The sequence below is a fragment of the Mastomys coucha genome, unplaced genomic scaffold (genome assembly GCF_008632895.1).
Source record: "Mastomys coucha isolate ucsf_1 unplaced genomic scaffold, UCSF_Mcou_1 pScaffold22, whole genome shotgun sequence".
NCBI classification, from domain to species: domain Eukaryota; kingdom Metazoa; phylum Chordata; class Mammalia; order Rodentia; family Muridae; genus Mastomys; species Mastomys coucha.
In genome coordinates, this window is record NW_022196905.1 from 80801471 (window position 1) to 80818821 (window position 17351).

Consider the following 17351-nt stretch of genomic DNA (forward strand, 5'->3'; position numbering starts at 1 on the left):
AGTTCAAATCCCAGCAACCATATGGTGGCTCACAACCATCTGAAATGAGATCTGATGCCCTCTTCTGGTGTGTCTGAAGACAGCTATAGTGAACTTATATATAATAAATAAATAAACTTTAAAAAAAAAAAGTAAGGGAGAGAGACCTCAAGGAAGATTCCCAATATGAACCTTTGGCCTGTGCTCCATGCACACAAGACACAAACACAACACAGGCACACACTCAGATTCGTGCAGCTATGCACACACATAAAATAACATATTCCCATTTAAAGAAGCAATATCAGGTGATTTTTATTTTTATTTTACCTACTTGAAAGATATTTCTCCTATATTCCTCATTAGGACAATTATTTTTCTGAGACAGAATCCCATTTTGTAGCTGAAGCTACAGAGAACTTAGTAGCCCTAGCCTTCAGAATGCTGGAGTTACAGGTGTTCACCACATATCTAGGTGATAAGGAAAATTTTAGTGGGTGGTAGATAGCTTCCCTTAGCTGTAGAGTCCTAAGAATAGTCAAGCCTGAAAATTATGTCTTAGCAGATCATAAATTAGCCTATTTAATAAAGGAATAAAAGTTGTTTTGTTTTGTTTTTTAATTTTGGTCAACAGCTTGCCGTTGCCAACAACAGAATCATTACCTTACAAGAAGAAATGGAACGAGTTAAAGAAGAAAGCTCCTATCTGCTGGAATCCAATCGAAAGGTAAATCCTTAGCGGATCTTAAGACGTTGGTGGAGAGGAAGGACTCTGTGTAAGCCACAGGGAGGAGTGTATGCTGGGCTCCGGGGCCCTGTTGGATAGCAAGCTTACTCTTTACTGTGTGTAGCTGAGAACAGGGCACAGCTCACAGAGCTTCTCGCCCTTTGCTCTTCGACAGCTCCAAGGCATCACCGCTGCTTACGTTTGTTTAGAGACTGCAGTGGCTAAGCCAGGAAAGACTAATGCAAGTTCTTGTTTGTGTGCGCTAATGGTTTGTACTGTGATCAGTGGTTAAAATCTTAATAATGGAACTGGAGAGACGGCTCAGTAATTAAGAAACTTGTTGCTCTTCCAGAGGCCCTGGGTTCAATTCTCAGCTCCCACATGGCAGGTCACCCCGATATCTGTAACTACAGTTCAGTTCTGTGACATCCAGTTTCCTCTTCTGCCCTTTGGGGGCACAAGGTGCACAAGTGTGCACAGACATACATGCAGGCGAAGCATGCGTATTTTTAACTGTGATAAGAAATATACCATTATTTTTCTACAGCTACTCCTTAAAAGTGAGTATAACCTTTTATCTGTTGTCAGTAGGAAAGAGTCAGCATGTAAATGAATTTTCTAAATACCTTCAAGACTGAGTTCATTGATGTTTGTTTCACTTTTTTTCAAGGGTTTCTCTGTGTAGCCCTTTCTGTGTAGACCAGGCGGGCCTTGAACTCAGAGTTCAGCCTTCCTCTGCCTCCCCAGTGCTGGGATTAAAAGTGCACAGCACCACTGCCTAGCCAAGGACCAAGCTTTTTGTTTTTGTTTTTGTTTTTGTTTTTGAGACAGGGTTTCTCTGTGTAGCCCTGGCTGTCCTGGAACTCACCAGGCTGGCCTCGAACTCAGAAATCCGCCTGCCTCTGCCTCCCAAGTGCTGGAATTAAAGGCATGCTCCACCACCACCCAGCAAGGACCAAGCTTTTAAACAGTGTAGTTTTGCAAACCTATTTTACATTGCTCAGTTCCATCTTACTTTATTTTTGATGTTATTCTTGGAGATAGAGGCTCATGGTGTGACCAGGATTGACCTCAAACTCTTGCCCCTGCCTCCCAAGTACTGGACTTACAAGAGAGCATTCTCATGTTCAGCCTTAGGGAGCATAAAGTAATGCCCTTAGGCCTTCCAATGGGTTGGTTCTATAATTTTTCTAAGTTATGACAGCACTACTTCAGGGGGATATTCTAATTGGTAGATCTTCTATCAGCCATGAGTGTAGGATCGTTTGTTTGTCCTGTGGTTTCACTGGCACCTTTCCTTGCTCCTGCTAGTGTTCTTAAAGAGGTGTAAACAGGATAAAAGCAGTTTCCTATGATTCAAATATTAGTATTTGACTTTAATCATGAACATCACCAAACAGCTAAATACTCAGAAAATTCTATTTGGTGGTGTATTTCCTTTAGCTATGATCTCTGGAGAGACGAAGATAGTGCATGTAAGCTCTCTGGACAAAGAATATAGTACCTCTGAACCAACCCATATTTTGCACTGAATACCATATCAGAGTTTATGTTTTGTTTTGATATTGTTTTGCTTTTTTTGTTTAAGCCATGGCCTTATGTAACCCAGGCTGGCCTTGGACTTGGTATATAACCAAGGATGGCTTTCAACTCCTAATCTTCCTGCTTCCACTTCCCAAGCGCCAAGATATGAGCCACTGTTTCCCGGTTTATGAGGTGCTAGAGATTGAATGCAAGCCAAGCCCCACTCTACCACCTGCACTGTGTGTGTGTGTGTGTGTGTGTATGTGTGTGCCACCACACAGAGCCACGATAATATTTTCCAGGACTGATTTGGGGAACTCCATCACCTATTTTGGTTACGCATTTTAGGGTCTTAACTAAGGATACAGCAACTCCTCAATTCAACATAACTATTAAAAATACTCAATTTGAGTTTCTTGGTTGTATCTGCTAATTTGATATAGAGTTTTAAGTCCTTAAATATGTACTCTTATTTATCTTTTCAAGGGTACTAAGCAAGACAGAAGTGCAGAAGGGCAAGCGCTGAGTGAAGCCAGAAAGCATCTAAAAGAGGAGACACAGTTACGATTGGTAAATTCCCTAAGTTCTAGTGGCTGGGCCACATGAGACGGTTGGGCTCTGGGAGGCTTCATCTGAGAGAGCAAGCCCAGGCTCTAAGTCGTCATGCTCTCCCATTTTACAAATCCTGTAAAACTATTTTTTGCCCCTGCCCACACACTTTTTTTTTTTTTTTTTTTTGGAGACAGGGTCTTGTTGATGTGTGGCTGACTGGCCTTCCTCTGCCTGTGGGGTGCTGGGATTAAGGTGTGCCACCATGCCCAGCTCTTCTTAACCCCTATTCCCAATAAATTGTTCTGAGTTTGCATCCTGAGTATTTTCAACAGCAATTCTGTCAATCTGTATCCTTTCATTTTTAGTGTGGAGTATAGGAACACTGGGTGTATAGAATGTTGTTTGTGTGTGACTGGGTCTTGCTGTGAAGCCCAGGCTGGCCTCAGACTTTCGATCCTCCTGTCTATAATCCTCAGGGATCACAGGAGTGTACCGTGGTATTCTTCTCAGGCTTGTTTTTTAAATTTATTTATTTTTACTTTATGTACATTGGAGTTTGAGAGTATCGGACTCCCCGGAACTGGAGTTGCAGATGGTTGTGAGCTGCCATGTGGTTGCTAGGAATTGAACTCAGGACCTCTGGAAGAGTAGCCACTGCTCTTAACTGCTGAGCCATCTCTCCTGTCCCTCTGCTCAGACTTTTTACCTATGCAGTCCTCACAGTTCAGCCCTGCATATAATCACAGTTCAGCCCTGCATATAAAGGATTTTCCCCTTGCTAATCATAGGTCAGAGACTAGCACTCTTTTTTCGGTTCTTCTTTGAGAAGGGGTTTCTCTGTGCAACCTCAAACTCACAGATCTGCTGCCTCTGCTGAGATTAAAGGCTTGCCCCACCACTGCCCAGAGAATTATACTTTTAAAAAGACTCATCTGTTTACTTTATGTATATGACTACTCTGTCTTCATCCACACCAGAAGAGGGCATCAAATCTCCTTACAGATGGTTGTGAGCCACCATGTGGTTACTGGGAATTGAACTCAGAACTTCTAGAAGAACAGACAGTGCTCTTAGCCACTGAGCCATTTCTCTAGCCCTGAGAATGATACTTTAATTTTAGCTTTATATCTGAATTTATTCTTCATCTTAGACATAAATAGAAAAATTATCCAGTACTGGGCTTTAGATTGTTTAAGAAATTAAAATATATATGCATGTATAGATATGTGTATATGTAACTCATAAATATATTTATAATTATTTCTAAGAAGGAATACTATTCCTATAATAGATTATTAATATTAGTAATCTTAGTATTTACATTTAGCTTCTGAAAGTCAGATAATATGCAAAACCACAGAACCCTGCTAAAAGCTCTTCTGTATCTCTAAGGATGTGGAAAGTTGAAAATTAGGGATGGTTTAATCTGTACTAAGAAGTTACCTCAACTTAAGAGTACGTGACAGAAACTCAGATTTTCTGAAAATTCAACCTTCTTAATGTGCTTAAAATAACACACATTTACTGTCTTATGTTTGTAATTAGGTATTAAAATGTTTTCTATAAGAAGTATCCTAGGAATAATGCCAGCATGAGGTAGCTTTTTTTTTTTTTTTTTTGGTTCTTTGAGGCAGGGTTTCTCTGTGTAGCCCTGGCTGTCCTGGAACTCACTCTGTAGACCAGGCTGTCCTCAAACTCAGAAATCCACCTGCCTTAAATACCCTTTGAGGCTTCTGCCAAAAAGTCAGCACAGAGGGTTCTCATCTACCCTTTCTTGTCAAATATATGGCATTTACTTAATTGAGGAGGGAGTCCAAGCAGTTTATTTGTCTTTGGGACAGGATGTTGAAAAGGAGCTGGAGCTGCAGATCAGCATGAGGCAGGAGATGGAACTGGCTATGAAGATGCTGGAGAAGGATGTCTGTGAGAAGCAGGATGCACTGGTGTCTCTGCGGCAGCAGCTGGATGATCTCCGGGCTCTCAAGCACGAGCTTGCCTTTAAGCTGCAGGTCCGTGCAAGACAAGGAGTAGGCCCGCTGGCGCTGGGAACTCGTGGTGCTGCCCACAGCACGCCGCTTCACAGACCAGGAGAAAGCCATGTCTTCTTAGGAAGCCAGCTGCCCACAAACTAACACTCAGACCGTCATAACATTCTCTGCTGCTTTTCTTGAAAATCCTGGGTACCTTTCACATAGTAAAGGGGAATCAAATAGTTTTTCTTTTTTCACTTTTTAAAGCATCCCCGGCTGGCTAGTTTTTCAACTTGACACAAGCTAGCATCATTCTGGAAAAGGGAACCTCAATTGAAAAAAATGCCCCAACTAGATTGGCCTGTGAGCAAATCTGTGGTCCATTTCCTTGATGGATGACTGGCGAGGGCCTGGCTTACTCTGAGTGGTGCCACCTGGGCTATAAGAAAGCAGTCTGAGAAGCCAGGAGGGACAGTCTTCCTCCATGGCCTCGCTTCAATGTCTGCCTCCAGGTTCCTGCTCTGACTTCTCTTGATGATAGACTGAGAAGGTGAAATAAACCTCTTTCTCCCAAGTTGCTCTGGGCCATGGCATCTTATCACAGCAACAGAGACTCTAACTAACAGCCTCAAAGTGCAGTTTCTCTCTTGTTTTAAATTTTATTTTATTCTTATGTCTGTGTGCATGTTTGAGTCCAGATGTCCACAGAGGTCAAAGGTATTAGATCCCCTAGAACTCAAAGTATAGGGGTTCATGAGCTGCTAACTGTGTGCTGGGAATCGAATTCAGGCCCTCTGCAAGAGTAGTCTGTGCCCTTGTCCACTGAGTCTTATCTACAACTCAAAATAAAGGTTTTTTTTTCTTTTTTAAAAAATATTTATTTTTATTTTCTGTATATAAATAATATGTATTATTTTGTGGATAAATAATACATATTTAAGTCTAGGTTCCACATGAGAGGGCATGTGACACTTGGTTTCTTCCTGTTACCGTCCTTCCTCTCTTTCCACTTTTATGTTGCATTTTTCTTTCACATATTTTAATATATTTTTAATTTAATATAAATGTTTGTATCCTACAACTTATCCTCTGCAGTATGTCAGCTGAATTGTAAATTGCATTAGATCATGATAAATTCATGAACCTTCTGATAATGTCACAAACTTCACCAAACAATATTTATTTTACCAAAAATGCTTCTTGGTTTCCTTTTTTCAATTGGAAATTAACTGATAGAGAAATGTAGAGGGCACTTCCATTTATTTCCTGTTTGCCATTATGATTTAGAAAAAAAAAAAACATAGTATAAATCTTCGTAATTCTTTTCTAACAGAGTTCAGATCTAGGAGTGAAACAAAAAAGTGAATTAAACAGTCGCTTGGAAGAAAAGACCAATCAGATGGCTGCCACCATTAAGCAGCTGGAGCAAAGGTAAAAGTGCTGTCTCTGTACCAACGCAAGTGTTGAGAATTACTCAGCCTAAAACGGATGTGTGGGTCAAGTATTATCTGTGAGGGGGGTGGGGAGAGAGAGAGACAGAGAGAGAGAGAGTGTGTGTGTGTATGTGTGTGTATAACAACAAGAAAAGAGGCCCTGAGTTTGAGCGTGAGTAAGGGGGACACAGGAGAGGCTGGAGGAAGGAGAAGGAAGGCAAGAAACTATGTAGTTATATTTTAATTAGTTTTTTAAGTTTAAAAAAATGGCCTTTATATAGTGAGTTTCAGGCTAGACTTGGTTAAAGTGTGAGACCCTCTCTAAATACTGTTTGTGATTGTATAGTTTCGTTTATCACTAAAGTCTCTAAATGTTTTTATACTAGGTGATGTGGGGATTCTGAAAGGCATTGATCACGCCTTTGTCTCTCATCTGTAACTGTCTATTCTCTCATCTCCCTTCGTCTCTCTCCTGAGTAGTTGTATGACTTGCACTAACACCTCCAGTGTGTCTCTCCTCTGACTTCCCCGTACGGAGTCTGCAGGTTTCATCTTCTGCTAGATCCTATTCAGCTATGCTTGTAATTCTCCCCAAAATACGTCATTTTCTTGAGACTTCCAATGTCAGTGCAATGTAGCAGCCAATGTCACGACATTTCTACCTCTCACAGCTGCTCCTCGCCCTTCCTACACTTCGACCATGCCCTCCACACTTTCCTTTCTTCCCTTTTCTGATTGTTCCACCAGTTAGGAGTGTTCCCTCCCCATTCCCTTCTTGGAATACATTTTTACACGAGGGCTCAGATGTCACCACCTGACTTTGGCTTCCTCTGGTGCCTCTTTCCAGCTAGAAATGGTGCTTTATATCCACCTCTGTCCATCCTGCCTGGCATTTCTCTCTGTGCACCTCACCTTGAAGTCTATAGAGTCTGAGAGTGAGCTCCTTCTAGTTAGTTAGTTAGCCTTTCCATTCTGTCACAGTTCTGGAATGTACATGACATAAATTGACATGAATGAATGAATGAATGAGATAGGTGGCTCGCTTCAGATGATTCTTTGGGAATCGGGGAGGGAGTATCTGAATATTATTAATGTTAATACTAAAGTGAATTACAAATCTATAAATGAAGTTGAAACCTTTGGAGTGATTGATACTGCTGTGACTGATAGATTTTTAAAAAGAATCTATTTATATGGCAGAGTATTCAATTGGTTGTTCATAAGCACTGATATGTTTATGATTTAATGAAGTGATGTCCATGTTCATAAATTGTGCTTTTGAAATGTTTGAAACTGTTCCTCAGTGAGTTTTAACTTGGCATTGAGGCCAACAGAACTAAAATAATGACTTGTCTGACTTAACCTCTTACTGTCTTTGTTTCCTGTTTATCCATTTTCTCATTACCCTTCCAACTCATTTTCATTTTTATTTTTATTTTATTAAGTGAAAAAGATTTGGTGAAACAGGCAAAGACCTTAAATAGTGCAGCAAATAAACTGATCCCAAAGCACCATTAAACGCTTGCAGTCGGTCGCCTCGCGAGTCTGGTGTAGCCGGTCACCTCACAAGTCTGGTGTCACAGATTGACTATAGAAGGAAGCAATCTGAAAGTCCTGCATCTAAGCTCCGATTCTATATAAAATATCACCAAAAGTTGACCTGAGTTTGTTGGACTTAAGAACACTAGGTGGATATATAGGTTGGCTTTCCTTGTTGTGGTTGCTGCTGTTATTTCCCTCCCGCCCCCAGAGTTAGAAATTTTGGTATGGATTCCTCATTAAATACCAAATAAACTTTGAGAAATATTTCTGAGTTGAACAGTAAATCAAAAGACCATTTTTAGGAAGCCTGGGGAATGGAAGCACTGTATTTGTGTGCTTGCTAGTGATCCTAGGTGTGCCTCCGTCCTCACAGTGAGCCTGTTCTCTGCAGTGTAATGGCGCTCCAGAACTCCTCTAAAGTAGCTCTATCTCTTAGTCCATGATCCCTCTTCTCTTGCCTTCTATAGGTTTAATCAATCCCCAGCCCAAGATAAGTATTTAGTATTTCATTACAGTTCTGTTCTCAGTAACCAAGATTGCTTGCAATTTATTTCTGTCTTAGTGATGTTGGACAAGAAGAAAATCAGCACCCTTAACATTTCTTTAGAACTTAGAAACAAAGTAGTGATTAGGTAGCTCTTAACATCACAGCGTGGAAGCTGGAGAAACCCCCCTTAACACCACCATCTTCTACCTCTGCCCTTCTCTGACATCCGATTTACTACTTAGGGACAATGCTCACATCTGCCCTGCAGTCCTGCTGGAATCCAAGAGGCCACAGTGTAGTCCTTCCTGGTGTCCTTACCTGGAGCACTTGCCCAAGAGCTTCGATCACTTTTTCTGTAATGAGAGTTTGCTAAATGTTCTGGGAAACTGATCTAGTTACTAAAAAAAAAAAAAAAAATTCCAAATGAGAAATAAATAATATACTAGCATTATTGCTTAATTTCAAAATAAAGATCCTCAATAGCCACAAGCAATATTAGCAGGGCCTTTTCTAAGTGACCACAGATCTAACCCTTTCTAGGCTCTACATTGTAAATAATTCTATAAATACTTTCATTTTTAAAAGAAAACAAACAAACTATTTTTGATTTGGGGAGGCAGGCTTTTATATACATGAGCCTTTACTCCATCCAGCGATATTCGCACAATGCCCATGTAGCATAGCCTGTGCTAAGAGAGAGGCAGAGATAACCCCTTTGCTTCCAGCTCTTCAAAATCTTTACCTTCTTGGCAAACCAGAATTAAGAGTGCACCAGAGTTCATGTGTTTCTATAGGTCCTCAACAGGCCTGTGTTAGAGCCAACTACATGGAGGATCCTGTGGCCCTGAACTCATTTTAATTCTTACAATTTTGCACCTGTATAAATAAAGCGCCTACTGCATTCTGCCATTCATCAGCCTTTAATGGTGATGAGTTGCCTTTTACCTGAGCATCTAAAAAGAATAATCAAATCAATAAAAGTTAGACTAAACGTAGCATGCCTCTAAATTCTATTATTAAAAGCCTCAAGTATTTCACCTTCTAAAACATGATTCTTTATAGGTGCAAAGTTATAAGACATTTAGAAGAAAGCATCCATGAGAATATTCCAGAGAACACGGTCAGGAGTCTTAGGAACCCCAATGCTGAATTGTCTGCTTGGTCACATAACACCTGATAGGAATGGAAAGGAAAGAGACAGGCAGACGTTCCCAGAGCGTGTCCTTGTGGAAGGTGGAGCCTGGGTAAGGGTTGCTACAGATTGTCCTCCTGCTTCCCGCAGCACAGGGAGGATCAGGAAATGGTGATAATCCCATGTGAGAGGGAGCTGCTCCTGCATGCTCCGGCTGGATGTAGAAGACAGAAAGATAAAGTACCAGAGTGTTAGGGAAGAAAGACATTGGCTTCAACATCAATTACTCTGTACTTGAGGGTGGCTCTGGATATGGATTTCCAAAAAGTGATGTCTTGTTGTTGATCATCTAATGGCTGTAAACTGTAGTACTAGAATAAAAAAAAAAATAGAAAACCAGCTTCTCTTCTGCCTGCTTCACCTTCATCTTGGTTTTCTTTAGAATTTGTTTCTTCTCCATCTTTTTCCCCTTCATCATTTCTTCCCGTGTCCTGCATATTTCCCCTCTGTCTCACCATACCTTCCTCCTTGGGTTGTTTTATTTTGTGTTTGTGAACTTAGTCTTCCTCCCCACCGTGGCTTTTGTTTTTTATCACAAGTTCATGTGGCTCACATCCAGATTGCGCCAGGCTGAGCGAGGCCGCCAGTCTGCTGAGCTGGACAACCGGCTCTTCAAACAGGACTTCGGAGACAAGATCAACAGTCTGCAGCTGGAAGTGGAGAAGCTCACCAGGCAGCGGTGAGCAGGGGCAGCTTGGCCAGCGGGGTGCTGTGATGGGTACTGCAGACCTAAACAGCAAGGAGGGAGTCAGGTCTTGAGCCATCTTGGCTTGATCTTGCCAGTGTCCTTTATGAACAGTGGAACTCAGAAAGCTTCACAGGTCGGAATAGTTCCAAACTCCACTCAGCATCCCTATGATTAAATAATTAGGAACTGGCTGCGGGACCTGGTGATAAGGCTTAAAATGTCATCTGAGATAGGAGAATCCCAAAGCCTCTTGTCTTCAAAAACTGAATTAAAAAGAGAATTAGAGACCAAGTTCCCAAATACATAGTAACTAATGTCTAGTACAATGTTAATGATAATGGTTAATGTCTTCTACATTCCTACCCTGGGGTGTGTGTGTGTGTGTGTGTGTGTGTGTGTGTGTGTGTTTTCTTCAAGACAGGGTTTCTCTTTGTAGCCCTGGCTGTCCTGGAACTCACTCTGTAGACCTTTCTGGCCTCGAACTCAGAAATCTGCCTGCCTCTGTATCCCAAGTGCTGGGATTAAAGGTGTGTGCCACCACTGCCCAGTGGGTTGTGTACTTTGCAGAACACTTCACATGCTGATGTTCCTAATGTCTTAACATCGGTCCTTTTAATAGGTCATGTTATTGCCCTACTTTCAGATAGAATGGCAGGTTAGCGGGGTTCAGAGTGTCGCAGTTCACACTATTAAGCTAATAAATGGCTACACTGTCCCTTTAAAAACCTGTTTCTCTTACTAAAGCCTAAGTACTGTCTTGGACCATCTCTGACTGCTAGTAAAGAAGTATGGCTGTGAATCTCGAAGCTACCAAGGACACTGAACGGGCTTGGGGATGGGCTGTGTGGAACTAAGGATGCCTGGAGACTGGCCAGATAATATTTAAGAGATGTAAAGTCTCCTTTCCTGTGATCTTACTAAAACTCAAAGTGCTCTCCCTCTCTTGTAGTCCATATGTTTTCACCCAGGAAACTGCAGCTCCCTGTTAGGAATTAATGTAAAAGTTGACATACTGGACCTGGGTGCTCCTGCCATGCATTCTGAATTGCCAGAGAAAGAGTAAACTGGTTTCACGTGTAATGGAGTCAGTAGTCCTACTGTGCTCCTCTGTCTTACTGCTGGGTTGTCCATATGTTTCTGGGAACTTTCTCAGGCATTAAAACTGAATTGCTGAACTTTAAGGGAAAACCTTGGCATTCTTTAGAATATATGAATACAATCAGAATTTTCATCCTCTCCTCTCCCGCCTAACCAGGACTCAGCTGGAGTTAGAACTGAAACAAGAAAAGGAGAGGAAGTCACAAAACAGGAGCACCCCAGGGAAGGGGGCCCAGAGGCCGGAGCTGCACATGGTAATGTGTGTTCTCTGCTTGCTTGCTCTATTCCACTTAATTTTGTGAGCTAGCTTGATGGGTCCAGCGGGTCTTTCGCAGTCCACATACTTAGCTGCTGTGGTCTACGGTCTGCAGACAGCAAAGCAGGCTGCTGGGAGCGGAGGAGAGCGGGCTCCTGAGCTGACCTCTAAAGTGATATGGCTCAGTTTGGAAAAGTGACTCTTTTCCTTTGATGTTTAGTAGAACTAGTCTGGTATCGTAATAAACATGGATTTCTCGGAGTCCCAATACATGTGTAATCTAGTATAATAATACCTCCCAGGCCCAAGTCCCTTCAACAGGATCTCCTCAGCTCTGGACTTGGGGCCTCTCTATGTCATGTGGATTGCAGTGTGAATATATGCAAGGAGGTCCTTTGAGAAAGAGAAGAAACTAGAATTACAGAAGGGAATGGCATGTAGAATGGTTAAAGAACAGAATGGAACTTTATACACAACAGTAACCCCTGCAGGGGTGAGCAGCCACAATTCTACAAGATCGTCTATGGGACCAGACGAACTCTGGAAATGATGCAGGGTAAAAAGCATGAGACACTACTATTCAGAGAAGCAAGCACCTTTGGGTGCATTAATACACACAGTAGTATGGGGAATTCTTCTATAATTTCTAGAGAACAAGCTGCTAACTTGCTGCAGCACACAGGAGTGGTGAACAGAAGGTAGTTACACTGTACGCACTACTGTGGAACTGTGCAGACCTGCCATGCTGTGTGCATGGGAATCTGAAGGGTGGAAGGAGGTCTGCCTGGCTGGCCGTACTTTGCCAAGCAGGCTGTAAGGTTCTCAGTCTTGTTTGCCCTAAATAAGACTTCTCTTCCCTGATACTTGACTGCTCTAAGAACTTGGTAGACTTTTGAGAGTAGGTGGGAAGTAGTTCCAAGCAGGTAGTGGTATGTGTGTGTATGTATGTGTATGTGTGTATATACATACACACACACATATATGTATATGTGTGTGTGCGTGTATATATATATATATATATATATATATATATATATTCTCACAGAAGTTGACCTAAAAGCTACCCACACTGCCTTACCAGCCTGGGCCCATTGCCCTTCCACCAGGAAACTCACTTGAGTACAGGCTGGAGTCCTTGGCACTGGGGCTAGCTATACAACTAGTTGGATAAGCTGTGCTGGGTTTGTCCAGTTTTTCAGAGAAAAGTCAAGACAGGAATACTTTTCCCAAGAACCAACTTCTCTTAGTCCACCGAAGAGGCCATTCCTTTCAATTTTGTTTAAATTTCAGAAAATAAAAAAAAATGCTCCAGAAATATCTACTTATAAACTGTACCAAAATTATTTAATAACTATTTGGTGTAGAGGATACGAAAACTGCTTTGAAAGTTAAGTCCTTTCTCTAAAACAGAAAGGGAGGGAGGGAGAGAGAGGAAGGAGGAGGCAAGGAAAGCACTCATTCTCCTCCAGCCGAGACATTATGGAGGAAACTGATGCTATCACAGGTTAGGTCTGGAATAATTTGTGATTGAATCATTGTCTTTCGGCAGGATGGGAAGCACAGAATTCAAGAGGAAAATGTTAAACTAAAGAAGCCACTGGAAGAAAGCAGCAGGTGTTTGTAATGTTCTTCATGCAGTGCTGTTGAGCTATTAAGTCATTTCGGAGTGGTCAGAATGGAGCTACGGATGGACAGCCACTGAGTTGTGAAGTAGAAGGCAATTAAAGGGAAACCACACCACATACCAGCTGGATTACAGGGGGGCACCAGCCTGTCCTCAGATTCTGCCATGATTAACCCCTGAAATTATCCCTTAAAGACATTGTATCTGTTGACTGTAATACCTCATACCTATAGTCCCAGCCGTTAGATAGGTGAAGCCGGAGACGAATTCAGTGCCATCATAGGCTATACTGATACCCTGTCAAAAAAATGTGTGTGTGTATAAGTTTTTACTGAATTGGGGGTCTAAAGAATATGAAAGTCTATAGTTCTTATGTTTATAAATGAACATTAGTGTGATTGTTTCCACATACCTGCTAAGTTTGAGGTAAATATCCTCATTCTCTTATGCCTTATTTTTTTTCTTTCCCTTAAGGGTCTCACCTTGCCTCCATCCCTATTTCTTAACTTTCTTTTTTTTTTTTTTCAAAGATTTACTTATTTATTATATATAAGTACATTATAGCTGTCTTCAGACACTCCAGAAGAGAGCATCAGATCTCATTATGGATGGTTGTGAGCCATCATGTGGTTGCTGGGACTTGAACTCATGACCTTTGGAAGAGCAGTCGGTGCTCTTAACCACTGAGCCATCTCTCCAGCCCTTAACTTTCTTCTGATCTGCTCACTATGAAAAGCATAGGTGCTGGGCAAGGTGGCGCACGCCTTTAATCCCAGCACTCGGGAGGCAGAGGCAGGTGGAGCTCTGTGAGTTTGGGGCCAGCCTGGTCTATAGAGAATTCAAGTACAGCCAGGGCTACACAAAGAAACCCTGTCTTGGGGGTGGAAAAAAAGCATAGGTTTGTTGGGCAGTAGTGGTGCACGCCTTTAGTCCCAGTTAGAGCCAGCCCGGTCTACTGAGGACAGCCAGGGCTACACAATGAAAAACAACAAAAGGGAAAAGCATAGGCTCTGACTTTTTAACAGTAACTTTACCGTGTTAGAGAAAAACATTATAATGCTACTGCGTAACCAACAAAGGAGATCTAACTATATAGCATTCTAGAAAAATAAAACCAGGAAATCGCTGTTTGCTGGGAATTGGAAGAAGATGGTGATGAGGTGGATCATAGCAGGCGATTAGGGCAGTGAAACTACTCTGTACCCCATAATCTTTGCACATGCTACAACACTGCTGGTGTTAGGGCCTTGGCTTGGGTTGGTTTGGTTTTTTGACAGGGTTTCTCTGGATAGCCCTGGCTATCCTAAAATTCACTGTGTAGACCAGGCTGGCCTCACACTTAGAAATTTGTCTGCCTGGGATTAAAGTCATGTGCTGCCACTCCACTACCGTCACTACCCAGCGTGACTCTAACTTATTGACTATGCGTGGTCAAGAGTCAGCATAGGTTATCGGTATTACAGATACCACTGAGGGGCAGTATGCTGACCATGGGGGTTGGAGGTGGGCAGGAGGTAGGGTACAAGAGTGTATGGGAAATCTGGATGGATTTTTCATCAGTTTTGCTGTGAATTTCAAATTGCACTAATACCTAAGAGCATTTTTAAGGAATAGCACTAAAAAACAGTTTGAGAGAACAATGTAGCGTCTACTTGGGGAAATCTATCCTTCAGGAATCTTGTAGTGTATGGTGGTTCTTTCCAGAGCAAAGCTGTTGTAAGCTATACAGCCCAGAGATGATTATAAATCAGACTGTACTTAGTCTGAAGTATCCCTTCCTTGCCTCCAAGGTCAAAACGATCCCAAAAATGTTTTCATTGTACTCCCAAAGAACATGGCTTAATCTAGGACTAAATGCTAGTCCATCTAATAGCGTGGGTCTGCAGTGAGATGCACCAAGAGAGGAAAGGCTGTAAAATTAACTTTCCAGGGCCTTTCAGGCTAAGTCAGTCATTTACTAGAAGAATCAGGAATGTCCATCAAATGTCAAGTTCGGACCTCGGCTCTGCCGCTTAGGAACTGGGTTTCAGATTTAATTACCATTACAAAAATGTAATCACCAAATCCTCCTTTGCAGGTGAGAAGACCAAGGTGGCTTACAGGTCGCCTGTGTCGGCCATGCTGGTGTTGGTTATGTAGTTTTGAGGCAGAGTCTTTCTCCATAGCCATGGCTGTTGGAGAACTTAGAATGCAGAACAAGGTGGGTTCATCCCACAGAGATGCAACTGCTTCTGCCTCCTATGTGCTGGAATTAAAGGTGTACACCAGCACTCCCAGCTCCTGGTTACTTTTTTTTTTCTTTCATTTCTATGACATTGTGGACCTCTGAGTCATTTATTTCCTGGATTAATTTCCTAAAGCTTCCATCTTAAGAGTATTTGAAGAAAGAAGACAAATACATAGCATAGATTCCCATAGTATCAGATATAATAAAGCTTTAAAAATATATGGTTAATGAGCTATTGATGTTTTACATATTATAAGGCAAATGGCATTTTCTAGGTTGTAAAAAAGGAAAGGTAAAATATAGCACCATATATATTTGAATCAGAACTGTAATGTATATCAAGGATCAGATAGAGTCTGGTAAAAGATTTAACTAAAATATCTAGAATCTTGGAGACCAATTAATACTTATGCTGTTCCTAGCGATGTATAGGATGGAGGATTGCTTGTTTAAGGTGTCTGTCTTGAGATTTCTTGAGATGTATCAAGGACTTAGCAGGAATGTAATACTTGCTACCCTTTTTCTCTGTTGCAGGATGCTGACTCACCCTACAGAGGAACAGGTAAGAAAGACTTGTGTTTTCACATGTCTTGCACCCAATTACAAAGTTAGTGTGCCATGGCTAGCCAGGAAACAAGGTATCCTGGGAGGAAGACAGTAGGACCCAGCCCTCTATGTAGCATCTTCTTAAGAATCTAGCATGCAATCTAGCATGCACATGTTGGGAAACATGTTTGACATGTTGAAAGACAAAAATACTATTTTCTGGGTGGTAAAAAAAAGAGATGGAAACTGTAACAGATTTGTAAATGGGAATCCTAATGTGATCGGGGCTCATGGTGGAGTCCAGAGCACTTGGCTTAGGATACTTACAGAACCACAATGATTCTCATTTCCCACGTGATGTCACCTCTGATGAACTGGCACTAAAACCACTCACTGCCCCTCTCATTTTCCCTTATCTAAAACAGAGAGGAAAAGATTTTTTTTTTAGTCACTTTAAAAAGGTTTTTTAGTTTTTGTTTTATTTTATGTGTATGGGTGTTCTGCATGTATGTCTGTGTACCATATGCATGCTTGGTGCCCACAGAGAACAGAAGAAGGTATCAGAATCCCTGGAACTGGAATTATGGACAGTTGTAAACTGTCATATGGATGCTGGGAATCAAATCTAGGTCCTGTGGAAGAACAGCCAGTGCTCCTAACAGCTGAGCATTCTCTCTAGCCCCTTTTGATCACTTTTGAACTTTTTAAAAACTTTTAACCTAGAGAAACCATTGTAAAACACCTTGAAAATACAATATGGCAACCCAATGAGAAAGACATGTGTGGGTCACCTTGTAAGATTTAAAAGGAAGCCAGTGTTTTCATGCTCACTGAGGCAATGAAGCAAGGAGGAGGTCAGGAATGCTTGAGCTTCCTTGTTATAAATAAAGTTCAGGGCCTGGCAGTGGTGGTGCATGCCTTTAATCCCAGCATTTGGGTAATCCCAGCACTTGGGAGGCAGAGGCAAGTGGGTTTCTGAATTCGAGGCCAGCCTGGTCTACAGAGTAAGTTCCAGGACAGCCAGGGCTATACAGAGAAACCCTGTTTCGAAAACAAAAATAAAAAATAAATAAATAAATAAAGTTCAGAGTTAAGGTAACAGGATATACAATTTGTTTCTTCAGTATGTTGTCTGATTTTAGAAGCTAAAAGTGTTACAAAGTGCTCCTGTCCATGTGCTCAGAGGGATAACGGCTTACTGTGTGTCTTAGGGTCAGCCTTCACTCTCTGAAAAGCCACAGGTGTGTCAGCTGTGCCAGGAAGACGACAGCCTGACAAAGGTGAGTGGTCCCTTCACAGAGATGGCCTGCACCACCAGCTCCCTGCAGAGAGTAAACAGGACTTAGCTATTTATTATGGTGCCAAGCATGGTCTAGAAAACCATGAATAAAGATACTTATTCTTTATTAGAAATACAAATAAGTACATTTGAAACAAATAATACTGATTTATAAAGTACAGTCATACCTTTGTCATTTTGTTTTTACTTTTTTTTTTTTTTAAAAA

At 41.6% G+C, this 17351-nt stretch overlaps 1 protein-coding gene across 16 annotated transcripts in view; it reads left to right on the plus strand.

Annotated features, from left to right (window-relative positions):
- Nucleotides 1-17351, plus strand: part of Rufy3 (RUN and FYVE domain containing 3) — a 73740-nt gene that overhangs the window by 53416 nt on the left and 2973 nt on the right. For 8 of the 16 annotated variants that reach the window (XM_031342947.1, XM_031342948.1, XM_031342949.1 and 5 more), the window contains 9 exons: nucleotides 614-706; nucleotides 2717-2800; nucleotides 4624-4791; nucleotides 6086-6183; nucleotides 9966-10085; nucleotides 11350-11446; nucleotides 12998-13062; nucleotides 15834-15861; nucleotides 17057-17125. In XM_031342947.1, coding sequence (XP_031198807.1) covers nucleotides 614-706; nucleotides 2717-2800; nucleotides 4624-4791; nucleotides 6086-6183; nucleotides 9966-10085; nucleotides 11350-11446; nucleotides 12998-13062; nucleotides 15834-15861; nucleotides 17057-17125 — 822 coding nt within the window. Of the gene's footprint in view, nucleotides 1-613; nucleotides 707-2716; nucleotides 2801-4623; nucleotides 4792-6085; nucleotides 6184-7630; nucleotides 9746-9945; nucleotides 10086-11349; nucleotides 11447-12997; nucleotides 13065-15833; nucleotides 15862-17056; nucleotides 17126-17351 lie in introns of those variants that run through there. The other 8 variants (XM_031342956.1, XM_031342957.1, XM_031342958.1 and 5 more) reach the window with 3 other exon arrangements.